Below are 24,552 nucleotides of genomic sequence, written 5' to 3'. Positions count from 1 at the left end.
CAAACCGATGTTTTGATAGGAATCACCTTAGAAATATGGAAATATATTTATAAATTTTCAATATTGCACATAAATATATAATTCTTCACCCAATACAATGTTAAAACGTGGACCCAACAGGATTCAAATTGATGTATTCTTCTTTTATGGTATATGTCTTTCAATTTTGTGATAGAAACTCTCACAAATAATTATGCTTTGCCGTGCATTACATTCTCCTTTCTAGATATATTTCATGACATTTCGAAAAAAAAAGTTACAAGCGAGCAACTCCAGTTACAATATGTTTGTATTTCTCATCATCCAACATGGCATATGTCCGATTATTGGTATCCATGACAAATATGATGTCATCGATGATGGCTGGGTCGAAACCTTCCTTCACCAGGCCTGTCTTGGTATACTTCAACGTTCCCGTCATATCCAACTTCTCACTTATTCTAAGGAACACAGGGCAGGCATAGGACGGTAATTTGGAATGTAAGTATGCATAAAACTTCTTGAAGTCAAAGTTTTGATGACCGTCTTTAAGAACGACTGCTGCCATACCAGCACGACCATTGTGACCTGAAGAAAGACAGAAGAAAATACTTTCCAGTAGATCTAGAGTTATAGGAGTCCATGGCTACGGTTGTTTGAAAATGAATCCCAAAAAGTAAAAATGAAATTCCATTACTTTAGGAGTAGTATATTAACATTTGAACAATAACGGTATATACCGTATTAAAAATATAATTTATTAAAGTATGAACAAAAATGACACTATAATGATAGATCACTGAAATACCAGGTAATCATTGTTATAACATCTTACAACCAAAATTATAATTGTTTGTTTGTTTGTTTGTTTGTTTGTTTGTTTTCTCTGCAAAGTACAATCTACGCACCATCATAACGATTAGTTGTTGAATGCCAAAAAGTGAATGTACAATTATACTAGGTTTATGCATGAAATACGATATACACGTAGCCACGAAAAGCATCTAGCCACCCCACCCCCACCCCACATATCTCATAGATGTTTTACCCCCTAGTACTTACTGATGTTTTATATTCTAATATATTAAACGATTTTTTTTCGAGATATTCTATCATACCTGCAACTTTCACCCCATATACGTTAGATTCTTGAACTCCGACATATGACATCATTACTTGTGCAACTTCTGACGTAGACACATTCTCACCTCTCCACCTTGGGGTACACGAAAGTAAAAAGAGGGGTCAATACTTACTCAAAGCAAAGTTATATTAAAGTTACTTTCGTGCATTGTTCGGTCTATTTATCACCCTGTGCATGCTCTTTGCATCCGGGTACTAGTATTATATTGTAACATTGCTGTTTACGATGGGATATAAATGTAATCATTTACAGTGAATATTTCCCACTACACTTAATACTTCAGTTATTTAAATTGTTTTAATTTTCAAAAAGAATGTTATCTTTCGAGTTGTCTACTTTCCTCCAACAATATTTCATGTAACGGATCATTCAAATATGGTAATAATTAATGTAAATGTCGTGAATTCTGGAACGGATCATTCATGTTATGGTAATACGTGGAAAGGACATGAATTCCGGCCAAAAACATGTATAAGACCCATTGCTACCTTGATCTATCCCCTGGTATGCTAAAGGTTTTTCGTTACTGACCTGAACATATCCCCTAGTATGCAAAAGGTCTATTATTCCTGATTCTGAACTAGGTAATATGCAAAAGACCCATTGTTACTGACCTAAACGTATCTCCTAGTCTGTCAAAGAAATACAGGTAGTAATCTTTGTCCAGTATCAGTAAATCACCAGAATTGATGTAAACGTCGCCTTCTTTCAATACATTGCGAACAAGTTTCTGTTCGCTGAGTTGTCTGTTACCTTGGTAACCATAATAACGTTTGATGTTATGCATCACTGATAACAGAAGCCCTGGTTCACCTGTAACGAAACACACAAACAATTGTATTCGAACAAATAATATGTGAGTTAACATTCAAATCACTTTAATTTCAAAGTAACAGTATGTATAAGTATACAGAGAGGTATTTAGGTAAAAATTGTGTTGCATCGTTCTGAGCGTGAATGGTCGACTGATGCTGAAAAGCGCCCCCAGTGTAAGATCATGCTGATTTCGTTTTTACAGGTCAAATATTTGATTTCATATGCAATTACAATGACGTCGAAGACAGCGTGTCACTGTGTCATTGTAAAGAAGACAGTTGTATAACGATCTGTCAACGAAGTGCGACGTCAAGACATAGAAACAAGTCAACTATCAATTTCCTGGAAATTAAAAAAAAAAAGTTGTGAAGGTTAAAATGCCCACCTAGTTTTACTGGTATGCATAGACCTTTCGAGTTTCTGATTGGTTGGACGGTCTCATAGTTACACTTCACCAACTCAAATTCGGCCCTTTTCTAGATTAAGTTTGGAAAGAAAAGTAGTAATCATTCATGTTAATAGATATTTTCATTGGCGGATATCGAATTGTCCACCCGGCTACTTGTTTGTTTGTTTGTTTGTTTGTTTGTTTGTTTGTTTGTTTGTTTGTTTGTTTGTTTGTTTGTTTGATGAAATCATTTTTATAAAGTCCGAAACATTTGTTGAGAGTCACCCACTACTGTGATGTGCTGCACTTTAATCAATTCAAACTGGTTTCAATCTTCGTCTACTTTCGCATATTCGTGGGCTTTCCGTAACGTTACTGTATACTGAGCGGTCCTGTTAAAGAGGATGTCGTTTGGAACGTCAACGTCTTTACGCAATGGCTTACATCTACCATGATATTTGTATTTTACGACACATCAATTTGAAATTCATACCTTTAACAGAGGTGAAAATTTCCCAACTGCGCCAACTTTAGCTACTTCATCATTTACACAAAAGAACGTCTGTAAATCTGTCCCACCGTACATTTCAACGACCGTAGTTATTCCGAAACGTTGAACGAACTTATTCCAAATATCTGCCTGTAAGCCATTACCAATCATACAACGCACTTTATGCATCCGTTCCTCGGGTTTCTGAAATATTGTCCAACATATATAAACAACACATGGGTGGTATACATCACCACATTTCTCGGTCAAAGAAATATTACACATTGATATTAAATCCCCCCACTTGGCAATATCTCTCTTATGGCAGCAATAAGTTATTGAAATGTTTGCGTTCTAGTCAGTTTTATTTTATTCTGAGATGTAGACTAGTGTTAAATGTTAGGCTATAGAGTCAAGTCATGTGGGTCTTGACTAAATATTATTTCTTCTCTGCTTGCTTTTTAATTTGTAGTCACAATTTCAGCTGCAATACATGAGTTAGACTGTATTAAAATAAATAGCCGGGAGCGTCCGTATCATCCTTTCCCTTACTATGAGAAGAGCGCCCACTACGGCTAATCTTTCAGTCATGGTGTAAATCGTGACGTCCAAGTTTACTGCTTTGGAAAAATGTTGACGCCGCCATATACAACCAAAATGACGAAGTGCGTCTTCGTATAACTCGCCAAAGAACACCCCAACGATGTACCAACCATGCTTACCTCCGGAGCACTTAGCAAAAAACGACACAATTCTCCAACGTGCAAGATGACGGTGACATCATGTTTGCAGCAAATTTCCCAGAAACGTCGGACAGAAAATTTTGGAGAAAGAACAATAGTTGCACCTAGAAATATAAAATTTAACATATCATAATTTCTATTATTTGTAGTTTGTATAAAATTCCTGGTGTAACGAAAATATTATGTCCATCAGGTATGTCCGAGTCATTATCTGATTAGACTTATTTTGTACTGCTTACTCATCGAACCATCGAACCCTATTTTATATTTACAATAATATATATATATATATATATATATATATATATATATATAATTATTTATTTTATTTTATTGTCTATCTATCTATCTATCTATCTATCTATCTATCTATCTATCTATCTATCTATCTATCTATCTATCTATCTATCTATCTATCTATCTATCTATCTATCTATTTAAATTAGACCGTCACGTTAGTCCTTTCAACCGCAAGACTTCGCTCCCAAGGAGACCACTTAATTAAAAGTATATTGATTCACATGGTACCGAGTAGAGGCGTTCTCTGTCTGCTGGGATGATCAAATATCAAACAGGTGATCAAAATAGATTTCTATGTAAAGAACATATACCGCCCATTTCATGTTAGTGTTCATGGGTTCTGAATACAGTTTGCTGTTACCACAGACAAATTTCTTACTTGTCTATGCTGTGACGTATTGTCTATTAAATGAAATATATAGGGCACCATGCAGACACCATAATGCAGACATCAAAACACTGGCGCCAGCGTGTCTGTATGTTTTAATTGGTTGCTTTCATTCAGACTAAATGTAGCAAGACGCTGTGATCTTGCAGAATGTGATGTTTCTTATTGGTTTCGGTGCAGTTTGGCTGCATCAAACAGAGCCAGTGAACACGAACATGAAATGGGCTGTGAAGATTCCAAAACAGGTAAATGTAGGCTGTGAATATTCCAAAACAGGTAAATGTGGGCTCGGCTGCTTGTCATACCGTAAATTACGTACGGCACACTGGTTGGAGCATACAATCTCAGACCACTTCGTTAGTGGTCTGAGATACAATATTAATGCATGAATGGTGGCGTCTTCCTTTTTGTCAATCGCAGGTCAGTGTATTTTAGTGAGGAGGACGACTTCATCGCCTTTCCTTGCCTGGAATTCGCGAACAAGTGAAACGTATTTTGTGGGATAACTGTCATCATACTCAATGAATGCAATCTTTGTGCCTCACCTGCAGCTACAGTATTTCCAAAACCTATATTAAAACTAGCAGAATGGAATAAGGGTGTTGGCACATACACCACATCGTTGGTGTGTATGTAATCACGAAATCGATATGCACCTGCAACTAGTCGTATATGTGCGAACTTGACAGCTTTCGGCAGACCTGTAACGACATACTGTATTTTATCAGTGTGATACAAATTATAATCAGATCACTGAAGCATGAACGATGATGATGATGATGATGATGATGATGATGATGATGATGATGATGACGACGATGACGATGACGATGACGACGACGACGACGACGACGACGACGACGACGACTACGACGACGATGATGATGATGATGATGATGATTTGATTGGTTGACATGTTGACATTTAAGAACGCGATGTGGTCGAACAATATAACAAACTGGTGATAAATTGAATTCTGACTAATTGATTGATTGATTGATTGATTGATTGATTGATTGATTGATTGATTGATTGATTGATTGATTGATTGATTGATTGATTGATTGATTGATTGATTGATTGTGTCTGTCTTACCTGTTGTCCCGGATGTGAATATATAAACAACTGGATCAGAATACGTGATTGTTCGTCTCCCGTCACGAGGTGGTCGGTTTGATTTTGACATTCTTAGTTCATCATCTATCTTTGTAATGGTCTCTGGACAATCCTTGTTACCAATGCTCCAAATCATCATTTGTTTATCCATCAACGAACTGCTGACATCGGTGACTGCTTGTACGAGGTCATCACCTGTTTGGAGGTATATGTACAACTATTATTCCCGTGACAGCGTAGTCCAATGTACATTACTCATATTCATAGTTAGGTGCAACCAACGACTCAACTTTCGAGAAGATGAAGCAATATAAAGGGGAGAATGGGCAGAGCCTGGGGGTAGTCTAGTATGCCTATATATGGGGAGAAGGGAAAAGGGGATGACACATGTATTTCACTTCAATCGTCAACATGTTAACTAAAAACTGCATGAACATATAGTTCGTTAATAGACACTTGTTTGCCGAGATATATTTCTCAGAATATAATAAAATGCATGTATCAATAATATTTGACAAATTGGGCCGATAATATGAGAAAGGGGGTCAAATAACACGGGTTTCTAGGATTGCGTAAGTCCACACACTCCGTAATGTATATCTCAGATAACAGGTGTCTGTCGTGGTGCTAGATTAAAAAATCGTGGACTTTTAAACTCTTATTTGACCCTTTGATTCTCTTCTACAAATTACAGAGCAGACTTTGGACATGGACCCTACCTACCTTCACCGACAAGTAGAACTTTGCAATCACAGATACCAATGCAGTGAAGTAAAGAATCACTTCTCAACTTGTAATTAATAAGTGCGCATTTAATTCCAAGTTTGCCGAGTCCTAGTACAGTCCATATATAGGCTGGTTCGTTATACATCATAATGGCAACGGTGTCATTGATTTTCAACCCATGCTGTTTGACAAAGTAAGCCATTTTATTAGCCATGACTTCAATATCACCATAGCTATACAACGTATCATTGTAGATAACGAACGGCTTGTATGGCGTTTTGTCGGCTACCTCCTCGAAAAGATCAACAAATAAGGTTTTGGATTGTACACACGATTTAAAAATCTCCTCCCTCGCCTTGGTACTCCTTGTTTCTTGGATATCTCGATACCAGTAAGGATACGCTGCATGTACACCAGCTGCAACAGCAGCGGTACCAGCCAAAACGGCAGCTGGTTTACTGAACGCCATGGTGAGATTGACAGCGACCTCTGAACAGTGCCAGAGCAGAAAGTTCAGCCCACAGGCATACGTAATTGCGTAACATACTATACAAATACAAATATGTTAAAATGATACGAATGAACATACTGGAAAAATCGTTTTACATGTAAAAGTTAGAGTAAACACGTCTGTCGCATCACGATTCGTGTTTTTCAATCAAATCATTTATACAAGCAACACAGTGCAGGTCCCTGTGGCAAAGACGGCGTCTCAATATCCGTGTGACCTGGTTTTGGATATAACCCCGGCGTTCTGAATACAAAGTTTACACAGCATAGTGGAAAAAATGATATTTATCGCGGTTTCTGTAAACATTGCCTATATAGAGATTCTTAGACAGTGCAACCATTGTCATTGTTGATTACAAATTACTATGATCAGAAATTTTTTTAAATCAGTGGTGGACAATTATAAATGGATGTACCACTAAATCTCATCATATCACACATACATATGTAAATAAAATATTTGCATAATGTATATTAAAATGTACATTTAACCACAGCACTCAACATATTGAAATTACATATAAACAGCTCTTCAAACACTCTCATGGTACAAGCATGGATTTCGTGTGTTCAATGTGTGCAAGAGTTGCATCCCTGTCTTTCTTTTCAGTTAATCTTGAAGTATTAAATATAAAGAATAATATAGACCAATTCTCGCAAACCAGAGCTGTTATTATTTCTTCCGCGAAACTGCGAAATAACGTCTTGGACGGTGACGTAAAAGAGGCAGTGGTTTACGACGATGGGCGGTGTCGTAAAAGAGGCTGTAGTTTATAACGATGTAAATATCAATATGAACAAGAAATTGAGGACATTTTTTTTTATTTGAGAGCGTATAATTTATTTGTTATAAATTTTGGTGTAGATTTGACGAATATGTGATAACATTTCCTACAAATAATTATATATTATAGTTATTATAAGTCATTGTAGGATTAAAAACTGAAAGAAATACATTGCCAACAGATATAAAGTATAATATCGATATTTCATAAAATATGACAAATATACCCTTTTTGTGATCAAATGAATAAACAGATGTTGTTGAGAACTCCCTATGAGTTCATTATACACATAATACAATTATAACAAACAATCTTGTGAATTTTCCAAAAGTGCATCAACTTTGAGTTATCCTATTTTTTTTTACCCAATTCGACCCCCATTTTTATTGTATATCTTTTTAGTAAATATATTCGATTTTTTTTATAACGAAAGTATCGATAAGAAAATGAGGGTAGAAAACCGTTCAAGTATAATCACACAAATCTCAAATTTTCAAATGGAATGTCAAATCTTTAAAGCATATACTTGTGTTATACAGGGGATATTTTGTTGATTTTGTTCGTGAAGAGAAATTACAAACGAGCATCTCCTGTTATAATGTGTTTGTATTTCTCATCATCCAACATGGCGTATGTCTTGATATTGGTAACCATGACAAATATGACGTCATCGATGATGGCTGGGTCGAAGCCTTCCTTCACCAGGCCTGTCTTGGTATACTTCAATGTTCCCGTCATATCCAACTTCTCACTTATTCTAAGGAACACAGGGCAGGCATAGGACGGTAATTTGGAATGTAAGTATGCATAAAACTTCTTGAAGTCAAAGTTTTGATGACCGTCTTCAAGAACGACTGCTGCCATACCAGCACGACCATTGTGACCTGAAGAAAGACAGAAAAAAAATACTTCCCAATGAACCTATAGAAGTCCATAAAAGTGTAAATGTATTGAAAATAACAATTTGATATTATACCCAATATGTTTCTTCGTTCAACCAAGGAAAATACAAGTGGCCTTAAGGGCCCTTGTCATTACGAGTCGTTAGACGAGTAGTAACAACCCTTAAGTCACGAGTATTTTCCGGCTGGATGAAGAAAAATATTGGGAATAATATAATTATACCATCACCAGTAATATGAAGAAAAAAAATCGGGGAAAGTAATGGCCATTTTGAGCGTTTTGACCCATATTTCGAACAGAACAGAACCGATGACGTAGACACGCGTTGTCGTGACGTAGAACGACCAGGGTTTTTATTCCATATTTTTTTGTTGAACCTGGCTCGTGCATGGTATAATACAAGGTGTAGTAACGTTACAAATGTTCTGTTATAGCCATGTCTGGTAATTTCTAAACTCCCTTCTCAGTAGCTCAGTCATGTTTAAGTCGAATGTCTGATTGTCAAATGGCAAGTCGCATGTAGTAACTTTAGCATGTATTGTATTGGTATCACACATACAAACCTATTACACTGTTGATTTTAAATTTATCATACCTGGAACTTTAACCCCATATACATTAGCTTCTTGAACTCCGACATATGACGTCATTACTTGTGCAACTTCTGATGTAGACACATTCTCACCTCTCCACCTTGATACAAGAAAATAAACTTGCTCAGATTAATGTGTTGCTGCTTTCACCTCAGTTTGTGACATGATGTGCACATGTATGTTCTACATCTCATCGATTCCAGAGTACCTACATCCCACAGTATGCAAAACGTTAAACTGTTACTTACATGACTTTATATCCGGGTATGCAGAAAACCCATTGTTACTGACCTGAACGTATCTCCTAGTCTGTCAAAGAAATACAGGTAGTAATCTTTGTCCAGTATCAATAAATCACCAGAATTGATGTAAACGTCGCCTTTCTTCAATATATTGCGAACAAGCTTCTGTTCGCTGAGTTGCCTGTTACCTTGGTAACCATAATATTTTGTGATATCTGGCATTAATGACAGCAGAAGTCCTGGCTCGCCTTTTAATCAGATAAAGAAAAGGATAAACAAAAAACAATTAGGCAAATAAAGAACAAACAATTGTGTGAGTAAACAGCCTCACAAGAAGTTACAATTATAGTTGTGTTTGTTATACACCTGGTCCTTTCGTAATGAGGGTTGACTATGAAAACGGAATCGGAGAGGGCCATGTTTTACGATATAGTTGGTTTGATTTCCCCGGCCTCCCCCTCTTGTCATTACTGGAAGCTTCCTAAATGTTAAACGATGCGTCCTAAATTAGTTACCATTTTACTGAGTGATAGAGTTGTTCAAACTTCCAAAACCAGTTCCTATAATCAGTGACTCGAGGCATGGGTGATATTCTTACAGAATGTTTATCGAAAGTTACGCCCTCAAAGATTACAGGCAATGAATACGTGTTTATAGTCTGTAAGGTACACACTCACGCATCGGCCAACCCCCTTTAGGAGCAAGGCCAGTGCACGAGCGAAGGTGGAGTAAAGCGACGTAATTCATTCTAATGAATGTATTGCATGTTTCTAAAGAATACGCCCTCTTAGTGCGTTATCCATCTCTTTTTGGTTTTACAAATTATACATTTGTCACATCAATCGATACTAATACTTACAGATACTGGAGGTATTAATGATACACATTTATTCTGACCAAGAAATAGCATTCTACAATCCCTAATTCTACTGTAGTACTCTGTCGTAAGTCAGAGTGCTTTTTTTTCTGCTGACGAAATGACGGGTACGTCTTGGACAGTGCTGTAAAATGCCTGTGGTTCCACAATGCTGATGTACACATAGTACATTTACAAACTGGGATAAACTATGTCCGAGTTCCAATCAAGCTTGCCCTGCAAACGTATGGTAAGATCACATGAACAAAAAAAAGGGGGGGGGTATATATCATAATTTGTCAGAAAAGTGGTATTAGTTTAATACTCACCTAGTTTTACTGGTATGCATAGACCTTTAGAGTTTCTGATTGGTTGGACGGTCTCATAGTTACACTTCACCAACTCAAACCCTGCCCTTTTCTAGATTAAGTTTGGAAAGAAAAGTAGTAACAATGACAACATACCGGTATACGTATATCATAAATGACCGAAATGACCATACTATCATAGGGGTGTGTAGTATTTCTTAAATTGTTGTTTTCCTTGTTTACAGGCTAAATATAACTTCATTTTGACTATAATTTCCTACCTGTGAGGAAATAACACATCTACTAGTATAGAGATTGATACATTTGCAGCAGCGGGATTCGTATGACATTTTCCTTAACAAAACGGCAATGTAAGCAATAACAGGTGCCCCAGTGCATGCTACATATTGTTTCATTTGGAGACACGTTCAACGACGTCATTTACCATCATTCTGCCCTCAACGTTCAAGATCACGGGTCAAATAATATTTTGTTTTCATGTTTGAAATATTTGATAAGTCACTCAATATTAAATATGTTGTAAAACAAATGGTTTTAAAGTGGAAGTTCCCCCAAGGTGTTTGACAAATTCATTTATACCACTTACTGCATTTACTCACATGTATCTGTATAACTTTGAAATATTTGTCAATTTCATGTATATCGCCATTTTGCTAATTTGCCAGTGGTCATTCTGAGAGAGCGTGACGTCATGCTTTCTGACATTGTCAAGTAATGGCGATTGGCATTGACCAAGGTACAGAAACTACAGGTTTTAACTGCAGTACTCATCAAAAAGTGAACTTAACTAACGTTAACTGAATATTTCGGATTTGGAATGGAGTGACTAACCCGACAAGGATTACTTTAATGACCAACAATTCTAAAATAATCTCGTGACATTCTCGGTCATATACCTCAAACACAGTGGTCTGAGGTCATACCGATAGCCCATGTGACTATAATGTGGTGAAAGCGGTTTATTTACTTTCATCTCTTTAGTGTTTTTTGTTTTCGTTTTTGTTGTTCCCGGCGAGTGTGGGAAGGCAGCGATCTCTCCCGGGACAACAAAACGAAAAGAAAACCCGACAATAACGAAGGAAATAGAGGTAAATAAGAAATCAAGTCGTATTCACCACATAAGATTTTAATCTAATCTGCCATGTTTTATAGAACATCAAACTAATACCTTTAACAGAGGTGAAAATTTTCCAACTGCGCCAACTTTAGCTACTTCATCATTTACACAAAAGAACGTCTGTAGATCTGTGCCACCGTACAGTTCAACGACCGTAGTTATTCCGAAACGTTGAACGAACTTATTCCAAATATCTGCCTGTAAGCCATTACCAATTATACACCTTACTTTATTCATTCGGTCCTCTGGTTTCTGAAATCGTCAAAAATATGATATCAAAATTCGGCTGAGAAAAAATCTTGGCGTACAAAGTGTGGTCGTAAAACTGTTTTAATTCTCCCTTCCTATCAAGACGCCTAGGTTTCTGCTTCGGGAAATATGGTGACCAACAAGATGACGACAGGCGTCTTTGCATGAGACACCACACATCGATATAACCATTGTATCACTGTCCATATTGAATTATTAATGCAGAAAACAACTTACCTCTGGGGCACTTAACAAAAAGCGACATAATTCTCCCACATGCAAGATGACGGTGGCGTCATGTTTGCAGCAAATTTCCCAGAAATGTCGGACAGAAAACTTAGAAGAGAGGACAAGAGTTGCACCTGAAAATCAGAAGAAGAATACCTTCATGTAACCTGTTCATATTATGATAGTACGACGGAAATCACTGCATAGGTAAACTAGTGAGATAGACAAAAACGTTTTAAACTTTTTTTGTGTGTGTAGCATGTTGCAACAGACGTTGATGTAGTTACACTCACAGTAGGGCGGTGCCTCTGATAGCAAGTTTTCCCTCGTGTAGCTACGTAGCTTCAAGTGATTTATTCCATATTACATGCAAAGTCAAAAGTGTTTACACTCTCTTGATTACATTACATTATCCATGCCACTTGTGTAATTTGTCACATGCATAATACAATATGGTTTTAGTATACAATAGACACCAGTGGAAAGATAAAGAACAAGGCGGAGCCGCGTTGTTTATCTTTCCACCGGTGTCTATTGTACTTATGCCCGACAAGTTCACAGGATGGCAGGATTAGTCCATCTCACCCTTGCTAGACTAGATTAAGATAAAGTACACACTGTCTCACCCCTTGCCAGGCTAGGTGATGATAATAACTGAGATAAAAGTGTACACATTCGGGTGAGGACACACACAGCATGCAGTGTTCACGGCGAAACAAATAAGCCATACAACATTCACAAGCCCTGATATGACTGAACAACGAGACGTGTCTAATATTATAGCGTAGGTCATCTGAAGATCTGTGTAAAATTCGTTTTTTAAATGTTTACCGTTTCTTTTGAATGGTAACAGTTGTGCCCTTCATCCTTAAACCCTTACTGTGCAGTCACTACTCCATTCATGGTACAGTAGTATGACTTATTTTTAATACTACTCGCCACAACTATTTTTCTCCGTAATTAAGTTCTCCTCGTAATTTTGGCAAATTATTTTGGTCCGGGTCGTACTCTTGCATACTTCCATGTGCAGGCATATGGTTTCTGACTTTGCCGGACTGGTTTTACTTGAACTACAAAGGTCAACCCAATTCACACCTTCTAAGTCCCCCTTTGTCTTACAATATCCAATACTGATAAGACTTCAGCGGCAACTCAGACAAGGAGTTGGTTAATACCCGCTACACAAACTTTAATATTAGCTCCGGTAGAGGACTGCTAATCCCGTACATGTCAAACAATGTGTCAACATTATGACAGATAAAGGGCATAAGTTTGTATCTGATAGCTTGTTTTCCGTAGTAGTAATATGATGACGTAAAGTATTATCATTTTGTCTAGACTAACTTATGTAATTAACTTTTTTTTACAACCATGGTACTGTGTGTAGGGTTGTTTGTTCTCTGATCCCTCGGGATCAAACAGGTGATCACGATCACTTAATGTTATGCAAAGTTTCAGAAGTTTATTGTAGGAACACATGGACTTTATGACTTTTTTATATACCCATAAAGTACGACATGGCCATTTTACTTCAGAGTACTATAGTGGTCACGTCGAGATACACTCTTGTATTACCTAGGAGTGATAGTTTATCTCTTGTTTTGCCTGGAACAATATATATATATATATATATATATATATATATATATATATATATATATATATATATATATATATATATATATATATATATATATATATATATATACACATATTAAGCAAAATGTCAGACAAGTAATTGTCATCTGTGTATCTTACCTGCACGCACAGTATTTCCAAAACCTAGACTAAAACTACCAGCGTGAAACATAGGTGTTGGTATGTACACAACGTCGTCGGTGTGTATGTAATCACGAAATTTAATTGCGCCGTTCACTTGCCGTATATGTGCGAACCTGACTGCTTTCGGCAGACCTGTAAAAAGAACGAGTTCTTTATCGTCAGTAGCTGCTACTAGAATGATGTTCCTGTAATATCGTACACCCTGAAAAATATTGAATCACTTGTTGGTAAATGTTTTTGTGCAGCTCAGTACACGACACAGTACAATAAGTCTATTATCAAATCGATTTTGAGTCTACACCCTAAAATCAGCGACCGTTAAATACAAGATCACAATTTCGACCAATTCATGTACTGTAAAATAGTCTCTAATTACATTGTAACATGTACACAATATATAGTATTTGCATTTTGTCTTTTAATAATATATTTTCAGTGAATATATATTTTTGGTTGTCTGATGGAAAACAGAATATCCCAGTTGCAACTAGTGCAGATTTAATTGGTCTGTCTACACTCAGACCATGAAAAAAGGTTCTGAGGTCTACATCATCTTGATCTGCAATTTTGCTTCGCTCCCAAACCGTTTGTGTACTATCAGCGTGAAGCCACTATTGTGCTTTGAAAATATGCCCTCGATTTGATTGGTCGCGATAGGGAGTGATAACGCTACACCAGACTATTTTACTACATTATGTAAATGTATTATACACTCATTACTATACTCAAATGTACACCTGGAGCATTAACATTGACATCACTTACATATAGGCTGATCAATTATGTTAATGTCTACAAACAGACTACGTTTACTACAAACAGACTTGCTGATGACTGCCGTTGGGGGCGCGGCTAAATCAATGGCTTGATACTGATACTATCACAAGTGGTTAGTGAGGAGAGAATCAGCTCAGGCTCTGGAGAGAAGCAAAATCACACAGATCGTGATGTAGACACAGGCTATTTCCGTAAAGTCTCAGTTCACCATATGTAGACTGTATACATGCTATGTTTTTTTTTTTTTTTTTGTTTTTTTTGTTTTTTTGTTTTTTAGATATTTATCATATTTAAAATTGACAGACTTGTTACAATACACAAGCGATCATAAATTGGCAGACTTGTCCTTTTAATCATGTGATCATAAACAATTAACGGCCCATATCGGATTTGGATTAAACAGCTGCCTGGTAGAACAATAGAAGGAGAATTACCATATCTAATGCGAGAACCTGGGAATAAATTTTGGATCTTTAATGTAGAGGTTGACGTCGTACTGGTATCTAAATGACAACTACTTGGTTGGTTACTATGGTTACATCGGACGTCCTGATGCGGTTTGACGATACAAGCATAACAACAAACCGATGAGATTGATTGATTAATGAAATTAATCAATATATCGATTAATCAATTATTGGTTGATTAATTAATCAGTTGGCGTTTGAAAAAAGGGGTGTTTTGAGTAATGTAATGATGGTGTTTGTCTTTAATACCTGTTGTCCCGGATGTGAATATATAAACAACTGGATCAGAATACGTAATCGTTCGTCTCCCGTCACGAGGTGGTCGGTTTGATTTTGACATTCTTAGTTCATCATCTATCTTTGTAATGGTCTCTGGACAATCCTTGTTACCAATGCTCCAAATCATCATTTGTTTGTCTATCAACGAACTGCTGACATCGGTGACTGCTTGTACAAGGTCATTACCTGTTTGGAGGTACATGTACAGTACATTGTTAAACACCTACATCTACGACAGCCAACCAAGTTACCCTGTTCGAATGATCCCCTTAGTTGCTGCAATGTTTGGTTAGGGTACGTAAATGTTAAAAACGCAGACCGAATTTTCGATTGCACTCAGTTTACACCCCCCCCCCACACACACACACACACACACACACAAACAAACAAATAATAACAACAAACAACTCCACAAACAAAAACGTACTTTGGACGGAGCAAATCAACGTCACATCGCGCATGCATAAATCCTGATACATGTATGTACCGTACTAGGTACTAGTAATGTTTTTTTTTGAGTGGATACCGAAATATTTATGCAACTCTAATAGTATTTGATAAAAATTGATATAAAAAATGTTGTGCAAGATCAATCTACAACGTTGTATATCAATTCATACATACATACATACATACATACATACATACATACATACATACATACATACATACATACATACATACATACATACATACATACATACACACACACACACACATACATACATACATACATACATATATACATACATACATACATACACACGCATGCATGCATGCATACATACATACATACATACATACATACATACATACATACATACATACATACATACATACATACATACATGCATGCATGCATGCATGCATGCATACATACATACATACATACATACATACATACATACATACATACATACATACATACATACATACATACATACATACATGTGCAAGTACGTTTTGCACAGTATACCACATCATATTATTATTTCCATCTACATAAACAGTGTGCACATCAGATTTTGGACATCGACCCTGGACCTACCTTCACCGACAAGTAGAACTTTGCAATCACAGATACCAATGCAGTGAAGTAAAGAATCACTTCTCAACTTGTAATTAATAAGTGCACATTTAATTCCAAGTTTGCCGAGTCCTAGTACAGTCCATATATAGGCTGGTTCGTTATACATCATAATGGCAACGGTGTCATTGATTTTCAACCCATGCTGTTCGACAAAGTAAGCCATTTTATTAGCCATGACCTCAATATCACCATAGCTATACAACGTATCATTGTAGATAACGAACGGCTTGTATGGCGTTTTGTCGGCTACCTCCTCGAAAAGATCAACAAATAAGGTTTTGGATTGTACACACGATTTAAAAATCTCCTCCCTCGCCTTGGTACTCCTTGTTTCTTGGATATCGCGATACCAGTAAGGATACACTGTGTGTACACCAGCTGCAACGGCAGCGGTACCAGCCAAAACGGCAGCTGGTTTACTGAACGCCATGGTGACATCCACCTCTTTATCTGGATAGTCTGTCAGAGGAGAAATTTACACCACAGGGATACGTAATATAACTTTTACGAATAGACTTTTTGTATACACGTAACTACCTGGGGGGGGGGGGCCTTGGAAGATTGGTGGAGAGTCATTATTTTTTTTCCACCTGCTTGCCTGAGAATTTTTTTTTCTCCTTCGCCTATGCTGGCAACTTTTTTTTTTTTTTTTGCTTCTTTGAGATATCCGGATTTTTTTTACGTCAATGTTGAACACCTACATTTGTTGCCACAATTTTCTGTTTGATTTTCGCACAGGGTAATACAGAGAGCAAAAAGATGCTGTTCTATCACACACACATTTTATTTAGAAAACTACAGATTTCATACATGTTTGATTTTCAATTAAATAAACATCATTGACAGTTTTCATGCCATGGTATGATGACACACTGAAAATACAAATCGGAAACTTGATTGGTGAGCTCAGATGGAGGGGGGGATGTCAGTGTTTTTTTCCATTGGGCCAACAAAAAGTCACTTACCCCCGTGAATAAAGTTTCATAGCATCTGACAGTAAGCTGTAGATTTTTACTTCTAAAGGCAATGTTTAGGCTATTCACAGACACTTTCAGACAATAATTTGCAAGCTTTACAAGACAGCTCTAACATGTAAAAAGCAACTACATAAGGTTGAAATATTTTTGAAATAAAGTTCCATAGCATCTCGACAGTAAGAGGTGGAGGAAAGAACTTTGGTTTGAAACTGGAACATGTATACCTCTTATGGGAGAGGGGGGTTCTGGGGGGTGTCCCCCTAGAAGCCCTGGAGGATTTTTACTCTTAAAGCCAATTTTCAGGCTATTAACAGACACTTTCAGACAATAATTTGCAAGCTTTACAAGACAGCTCTAACAATTGTAAAAAGCAACTACACATGGTTGAAACATTTTTGAAATAAAGTTTCATAGCATCTTGACAATAAGAGGTGGAGGGAAGAACTTTGATTTGAGGCATGGACATGTCTTATGGGGGGGGGGGGTCCTAGGGGGTCTCCCCTAGAAGCTTTTCAAGTTTTTTTTTACCAATTTTGGTAAATCTTATTGTTGGTTTAATGAATAAGTGGCCTCTGGGGTGATGGAGTCCAAGGGGTTCCCCCACTGCCAGATCTGCAGTTTTTTGTTTCTATTTAGGCAATTTTTAGGTTATTCATAGCCTCTGAGATATATATTGCCAAGCATCGAAAAGCTAAAGTAAATATAACTTTTTAAATAAGTTTTCCATGTTTAAAGTGGGCCTGTAACATTGGTATAGGGGCATTGATATTGCATGCATAGTAAAGTTACTGATGTGTGAGAGCACTTTAGGAGGTCATACCTAGTGTACAATAGAAACTTGAATTTGAGTTGTGGAGTCGATACATGTAGTGTCTGAAATAGGAAGTATATCATCCCTTCTGACAAATTCATACTGAAGAGACTAGAACAATTTGATTAAGTTCTTTTATAAACTCTCCAATAGTATGAAGATTACCATTACAAAACCTTCAAGTTCACTTTTGCCCCAAAGTGCAAGATAAGTGAAGCACTGATTGTGAAACAGCCAAACACTTACATGGCATGTTTTGTAACTAGTGTGGCAGCTAGGTAATACATGTATTATATGTAAAATGTTATGTATAGTTATGTTTGAACCCTTTATACATGAAGTAATATTTAAACCATTTATGAAAGAAACAGAGACAAGAACAAATATATATATGTACCACAGGCTAACGAAACTGACTGGTTACTGACATGTGTTGGAAACTGTTTGTCATGATTTGACAAGTGTCCTGGTTGGAGAGGTACGAGCAGGTTGAACAGTATACTCGAACCTGTGCATCATTTCCCTGCCAAGACATTTTCTTTTTCTAGCAGCAGTGGTCCATCTTTTTTTTCCATCATCCACTCATATCCGGATTTTTTAAAAAGCAAATCCATTTGGCATCTTTTTCCCCCCCGAAATCTTCCAAGCCCCCCCCCAGGATATCATATGGTCCACCCCTATCTATCTTTAATTTAGTCTACCGACAGCCTGCTTTCCGTAGTAGTAATATCATGGTGTAAAACACGATATTACATAAACCTGTTGTCACTTTGAGTGCATAGTCTTGATCAAATACAGGTTGATGTTTATCAACCCCAATTCAAACAATAATACCGCACGGGGGCGTGATTTACTTCGATACAAACCGAATAGGCTATGTACACCACAGTCAGCTTTTTGGGGGTGAGGTGGGGTGTGGGGTGGTGGGGTTGGAATCACCCTGTTGAACTGTTCCGTTACTAAAAATTCAGAACTTACTTTACTTTAATTGTAAACTCAATTTTATCTATACTCCTATAAATCTCGTTCGTCTGTCTTCAATATCCCGTTACACGTCAGTTTACCATTCATAGGTGGTAAAATTGTTTTTACATTGTAAATGCTGAAGATCGCTGAAATATGGTTATAGAGTGTTCGGCCACAAGATACTCTGTTTATTGTATATCGGTTTGTATCTGCTCCATATAGTCCTGCTTGCAGACGGCATAATTTGGGACTCGATTCTGACAATGTCCTTTTCCTTTCCCTTACGTCCATTGTCAGAATGAAGTCCCTCCCATTTTCCGTCTGCAAGCAAGACTGCTGTTAGTGTTACAAAAAGGGTAAACAAGGACGTGACATGGTTTTCGTATAGCACTTTCCCACACAGTGTTCAAATGGTTTTACAATAATTACCGCTGGCACGGACCTATATTAGGCTGACACAAAAGCCCTTTTATACTTCCTTAATTCCCCGGGGAGCATTCAATCATAATATCGTGGTTCAAACCATGCCCAAGGACTTTAAGGAACGCGCATAATGTAAGGCGGCGGGGGTGGAGAAAATATTTTGGCAAAATATTTTTTTAGCAGCAACGTTCACGGTCACAAAGAGTCATACCCCCTCCCCCGAGTTTACCCCCTGAAGTTTCGAAGCCCCTTCCCCAAGGCTACACAATTTTATATACATGTATATACAATTACACGATATCCCCTCCTCCATCGTGAAAAAAATAACACAAATGTCAACAGCGTATTTCTATTAAAATTCTGATGAAAGAGAAAAAACTGAAGTGTTGAAATTTGAATTATACACAATACGCAACCTATACAGATGACATGGTGACATATATTTCTTAATAACTGAATACCTAAATAAAAATATAACATAATTACACAGCCGCTATCATACAGTCCAAATACCAACCTTGGCATCCCTACTTATAGAAACGTGTCAGGTCAAGAATTAGAAGGTATGTGTAAGTAATATGACTAGCAGACCACAAGCTGTGAGTTGGTTTGTATGTACACCATATATATTACTATCTGCCTGCAGAAATCAGTGTTAACCGTCTTTGATATAGGAATACATCGCAAGTTGTATTCGCTAGCTGAGTGTCATAAACTCACTACTCCATACTTGGCTATCAGACTCGAAATCCTGTTCTGGTGAATGACATTTTCAAGCCAAGTCTCTTGGTTATCATGGTTGTCCAAGCTAGATAACCAAGTCTCTAGGTTATGATAATTATCTCAAGCTTACCTTTTCTGGTTTGAAAGGTAGTTTGAGATGGTGTGACCATGGCAAGTCTCTGGGCTAGGTATTCACATACTGCTTTTCAGTTGCCCTGTGTTTATATGTGACAAACTGTTTACAAGATACGTGTAATATACAGTAATATTGCAAACATTGTTTTGGACTGTCACAAAATGCTTACATTGTGTAATTTCATAAGGAACTTATTTTCACTACCTACGCAAGTGTCTTTCCTACCCCACTAAAATATAACACAAGACAGTGAAAATAATACTTTCTTATTCCTAGATATCATGCATACTTTGCCAATGAGCAAAAATTACTTCCAGACAAAACAACTGATTTCTCTTCTTTCTTTTTTTGGGAGAAAATTACAGTGTAGGAATTTAAAAAGTGGAGCATTTTCAGCATGATGTAAAGAAAGTTACTTTTTTACATTCCTTGAAAATACAGTACTCTATTAGACACTTTGTATTTAGTCTACACATACTTTCCATATATGATTTAATGTTTTATTCAAAGTAGAATGAAATTCCTGTAAAAATTAAGCTTATTAAAATGTAAAGTTCTATGCATAACATGATAAAACCCATGTAAAGCAAAACCTGAAGGAAACTTCAAAGACCCTGTGACTAGAGTAACCAACTGCATCATAAATGGATGAAATATTAGCTCTGGTAGGCAACTGCAGCTGGTGTAGTCTGGATGATCAGCCTGTGGTTCTAACCTTCTGTGAGTGAAGGTATAAATCGTAACGATACTGTATAGGAACTAGACTGCAGCTGGTGAGAATGGTTGTAGTAACTATTTCACATGCTATGCTACTTCCAGTTTACAGCCATAATAATCTAGATGAAAATGTATGTCACTCTTACTACTCCAAATACGTTGCAATCTCACCAAGCAGTAAACAAATGAAAACAAATTACTTAGAAATAGAGTTGGCGTCTAGTAGTACTAATATATTTGTGTGGAATCTAATTCCTTAGCTGGGTATGTAGAACAACTGTGGAGTTGCTCTTATTTCTATTATTGACTGAGAATGAATGAACAATATCTCCTGCTGTGATTAACAATTCAATAGAGTGTTAAATGACCTGATATATGTGTATTTAACATTCCAGTTGGAAAAATCCCAATTTACCTGCAGATGTTTCCACTTGGCTGTGTTGTAATAATCAGAAGAGAGGGTAATTGAATGTCATGTGCATTCATTTGCATTCACGGCCTGTCTGTAAGGTATTACACATCTAGCTCACTTATCAGTGGTTTAATGATAAAGTGTCAGTCATAGCGGAGTGATTCATTGAAATCAGTCAAATTACCATTGTTATATAGCGTCACACATCCTATTCGACTGTGATGGAATAGTCCCATTGTATCTGCTAATGGCATAGTCCATTAATTAGTAAAACAGGGGTGACCTCTATGACATCAGAGTAATGCATTTTAGTATGTCAGTCAATGCCTGCAAGGTCAACGTTGGACTGTCGCCGGCATACATTATAAACAGATGACAGGAACTGTGGAGCAGATCATTATAAAACAGAGGAAATAAGTACTCTATGCATTTATAGTGGAATAAAATTCATGTTAGTGTAATAAAATGAGGTTGACAATAAGGGAACGGAAGAGGTATTTCTATTCTGAAAATCGAAATACATTGCTTCTGAATTTGAGGCCTAGTACTGGTATCAGAATATATATAGCATGAAGTGGTATACTGAGCAAAATGTTTATGATTCTCAACACAATATCATATTTTTATTAGAACGTGTGATTAAAATGTTTCATAATTAACTGCAAAATGTTATTTGATACTCTCATGACTTACAAGTCAATTAATATTGAATCATATGTGAAAATTTAAATGATAAATAAATTGAAAATGGAAAAGTGTTTGTCATCACAGAAATGTGTGCATGTGTGTGTGTCTCTCTCTTATATATATATATATATATATATATATATATATATATATATATATATATATATATATATATATCTGTCTGTGAGGCATGCACAAGAGAAAGCTGACTATCTAGAAAAGATCCGATTTCATTTATAACATTGTAGATAAAGTGACAATACATGTACTCACATCATAAAAATTACTGAACCCTTCATAAGCCTAAATATGGTAATTTTTTTACAATTCTGATCAAATTATGAAAAAAATAAAAAAAAATTATATAAACAAACATTTCTCAATAATATACATAAATGTAACTGTTTTGAACACAAATTGTAAAATGTAGTTACTTGTATAGAAATATAAGCTGAAAATGTTATATTTTACATGCTTTAATGTCAGCAGACAAAACCAAATAAATTCAAAAAATAAAATAAATGAACAGCTGAGTGAAAGTAATATATACACACATCTGAATTGCTTTGTATTACTTAATTTTAAGTTTTGCTCAGATGTCTTTCAGTACTAAACACATTAAAAAAAACGTGTGTAGAGGAAATTTTTTTTTACAGAAAGCACTGAAATAATGCTGATGAAAAAATTGAATAAATACACCCACTTTCACTGTTAACTGTTTTCTATTGATTTTCCCTGTGTTTAGGTTATATTTAAATTTTCTATCTAGCCTCAGGTGGCTTTCTTAATGTCACGCTTGGCTATGCTCACAATTAAATAAAATCTCGTCGGAATTTAATAATGTCGAAGTGTATTTCCTTCTGTGTAGTTGTTGACAACATCCCTGTCGAATGTCATTCACATTCCGTCTGATAAATTCACTTAAATTTCGGAGACTAAAGTGAAATCGTTATCGATGACGACAGTGAGCGTATTCAATTCTGCGAGTGAAAGGCCCAATTGGGTTTTTATCTAATATTTTCTTTCGATATTCACCTTGGTTCTCTACACAACGTCACCGCATACTTTATCTCCAACTTTCAAGTATTACGCACTGAATTTGTTTTCTCCTGATGTTTCTATCGAACATTTTGACGACGTTGTATTACGCTAGTTTCTCGCATAAGCAGTCGAATCGATATCACTCCATCCTCGGTTCGTCTGGAGCATAGATGACAGTATTGTATGTACGCAATGGACATGTAAATGCGTACAATCTCAGCACATCCCAAACGTCAGAACTGTTACACAGAGTAAAAGTATAATATGCCGTATTTTTCCAACCGCAATAACATTTCCAGTCGATGTTTTCACATACCTGTCCCATTGCACATCAAAATCAAAACAATTTTTCTCAGCAACATCCAGCGATACAACTTCGAAGCGACGACTTTCACAAAAATCTTTGCCGTTATCATACAAGTTACCAATTGTTTCCCCTTTCAATATGGCTTGTCCACACGCTTCGAGAATCAAATTGCAGAAGCTCTCGCAAACTGACAGTCTTTCCCGCTTGTAGAAATGATTTTGACGGGGGGCACAGATGTAACACATCAGGTAATTTATCATTTGTTGACACCCTTCAGTTGCTCCAGGTAACGGTTTCACTTTCCCGAAAGTTGCTGCGATTTCAGCTTGTCGACAACAGCTACGTTCGCTAAACCACGTACAATTCTTCAAATCTGGTTGATAGGTTGGCTTTCTGTTGTTAAAAAATGTACAATATTCCAGTTTGGGTGTCTTGTCCACAATTTGTACACTTCCATCTTCGCACAGAATTCCAGACACCGCAATCGACAGAAAAAATACACAGCACTTTAAATTTACCTCTTTCTTGGACGCCATCTTGCTCGAAGTAAGGGTTGGACGCTCAATATATTCTAACGGGGGTGAACACACACGATCTGGAGCGCGAGCGACCTATTTCTCATGTTTCTCGTTCATATTGCTATATCATATGAAACGTTCACTTTATATAACTTTTTAGTGGCGGCCACATTTTATTTTGGTTCGTAGAATGGTTCAATTGCACACTTCATAATCTACACTAATTATTTTTTTGCCATTATTTAAGTTTATCTTACATTCTGGGATCTGGTAATTACACATCAGCTTAAAAAATATTCCAACTGTATTAAGATCATATTTTTATTAATCAAGTCATACGGGGATTAAAAAAAAAGAATTGAGAGGTATTTTTATACATTGAAATGTAATCCCATGACAGCAAGGGGCTATTAGGACCACCAAGAGATCACTGACTAGGCCCTATATATATATATATATATATGCAACGTTGAATCAAACGGTGGAGGACGGTCTATAATCAAACAGTACATTTCGTCATACAAAGTAGCACACATT

At 36.6% G+C, this 24,552-nt stretch overlaps 2 protein-coding genes across 2 annotated transcripts; both read right to left on the bottom strand.

Moving 5' to 3' along the window:
* Positions 1-256: 256 nt before the first annotated feature.
* LOC144435335 (long-chain fatty acid transport protein 2-like) lies at positions 257-6,559 on the bottom strand. Its single transcript, XM_078123930.1, has 9 exons — positions 6,088-6,559; positions 5,344-5,559; positions 4,794-4,949; positions 3,540-3,664; positions 2,821-3,021; positions 2,325-2,415; positions 1,738-1,936; positions 1,098-1,195; positions 257-567 (listed from the first exon to the last, which is right to left on the bottom strand). The coding sequence occupies exons 1-9, from the start codon at positions 6,557-6,559 to the stop codon at positions 257-259; spliced, it is 1,869 nt and encodes a 622-aa protein (XP_077980056.1).
* Positions 6,560-7,958: 1,399 nt separating this feature from the next.
* Positions 7,959-24,033, bottom strand: LOC144435334 (long-chain fatty acid transport protein 2-like). The gene is made up of 10 exons (XM_078123929.1): positions 23,507-24,033; positions 21,466-21,485; positions 16,256-16,756; positions 15,178-15,393; positions 11,912-12,036; positions 11,477-11,677; positions 10,309-10,399; positions 9,173-9,371; positions 8,884-8,981; positions 7,959-8,269 (listed from the first exon to the last, which is right to left on the bottom strand). The coding sequence occupies exons 1-10, from the start codon at positions 24,031-24,033 to the stop codon at positions 7,959-7,961; spliced, it is 2,289 nt and encodes a 762-aa protein (XP_077980055.1).
* Between the last annotated feature and the right edge of the window lie 519 nt (positions 24,034-24,552).

The sequence above is a fragment of the Glandiceps talaboti genome, chromosome 5 (genome assembly GCF_964340395.1).
Source record: "Glandiceps talaboti chromosome 5, keGlaTala1.1, whole genome shotgun sequence".
Taxonomy (NCBI): Eukaryota; Metazoa; Hemichordata; class Enteropneusta; family Spengelidae; genus Glandiceps; species Glandiceps talaboti.
The sequence above is the reverse complement of the archived record's forward strand: the minus strand, read 5'-3'. Positions and strand labels throughout refer to the sequence as shown.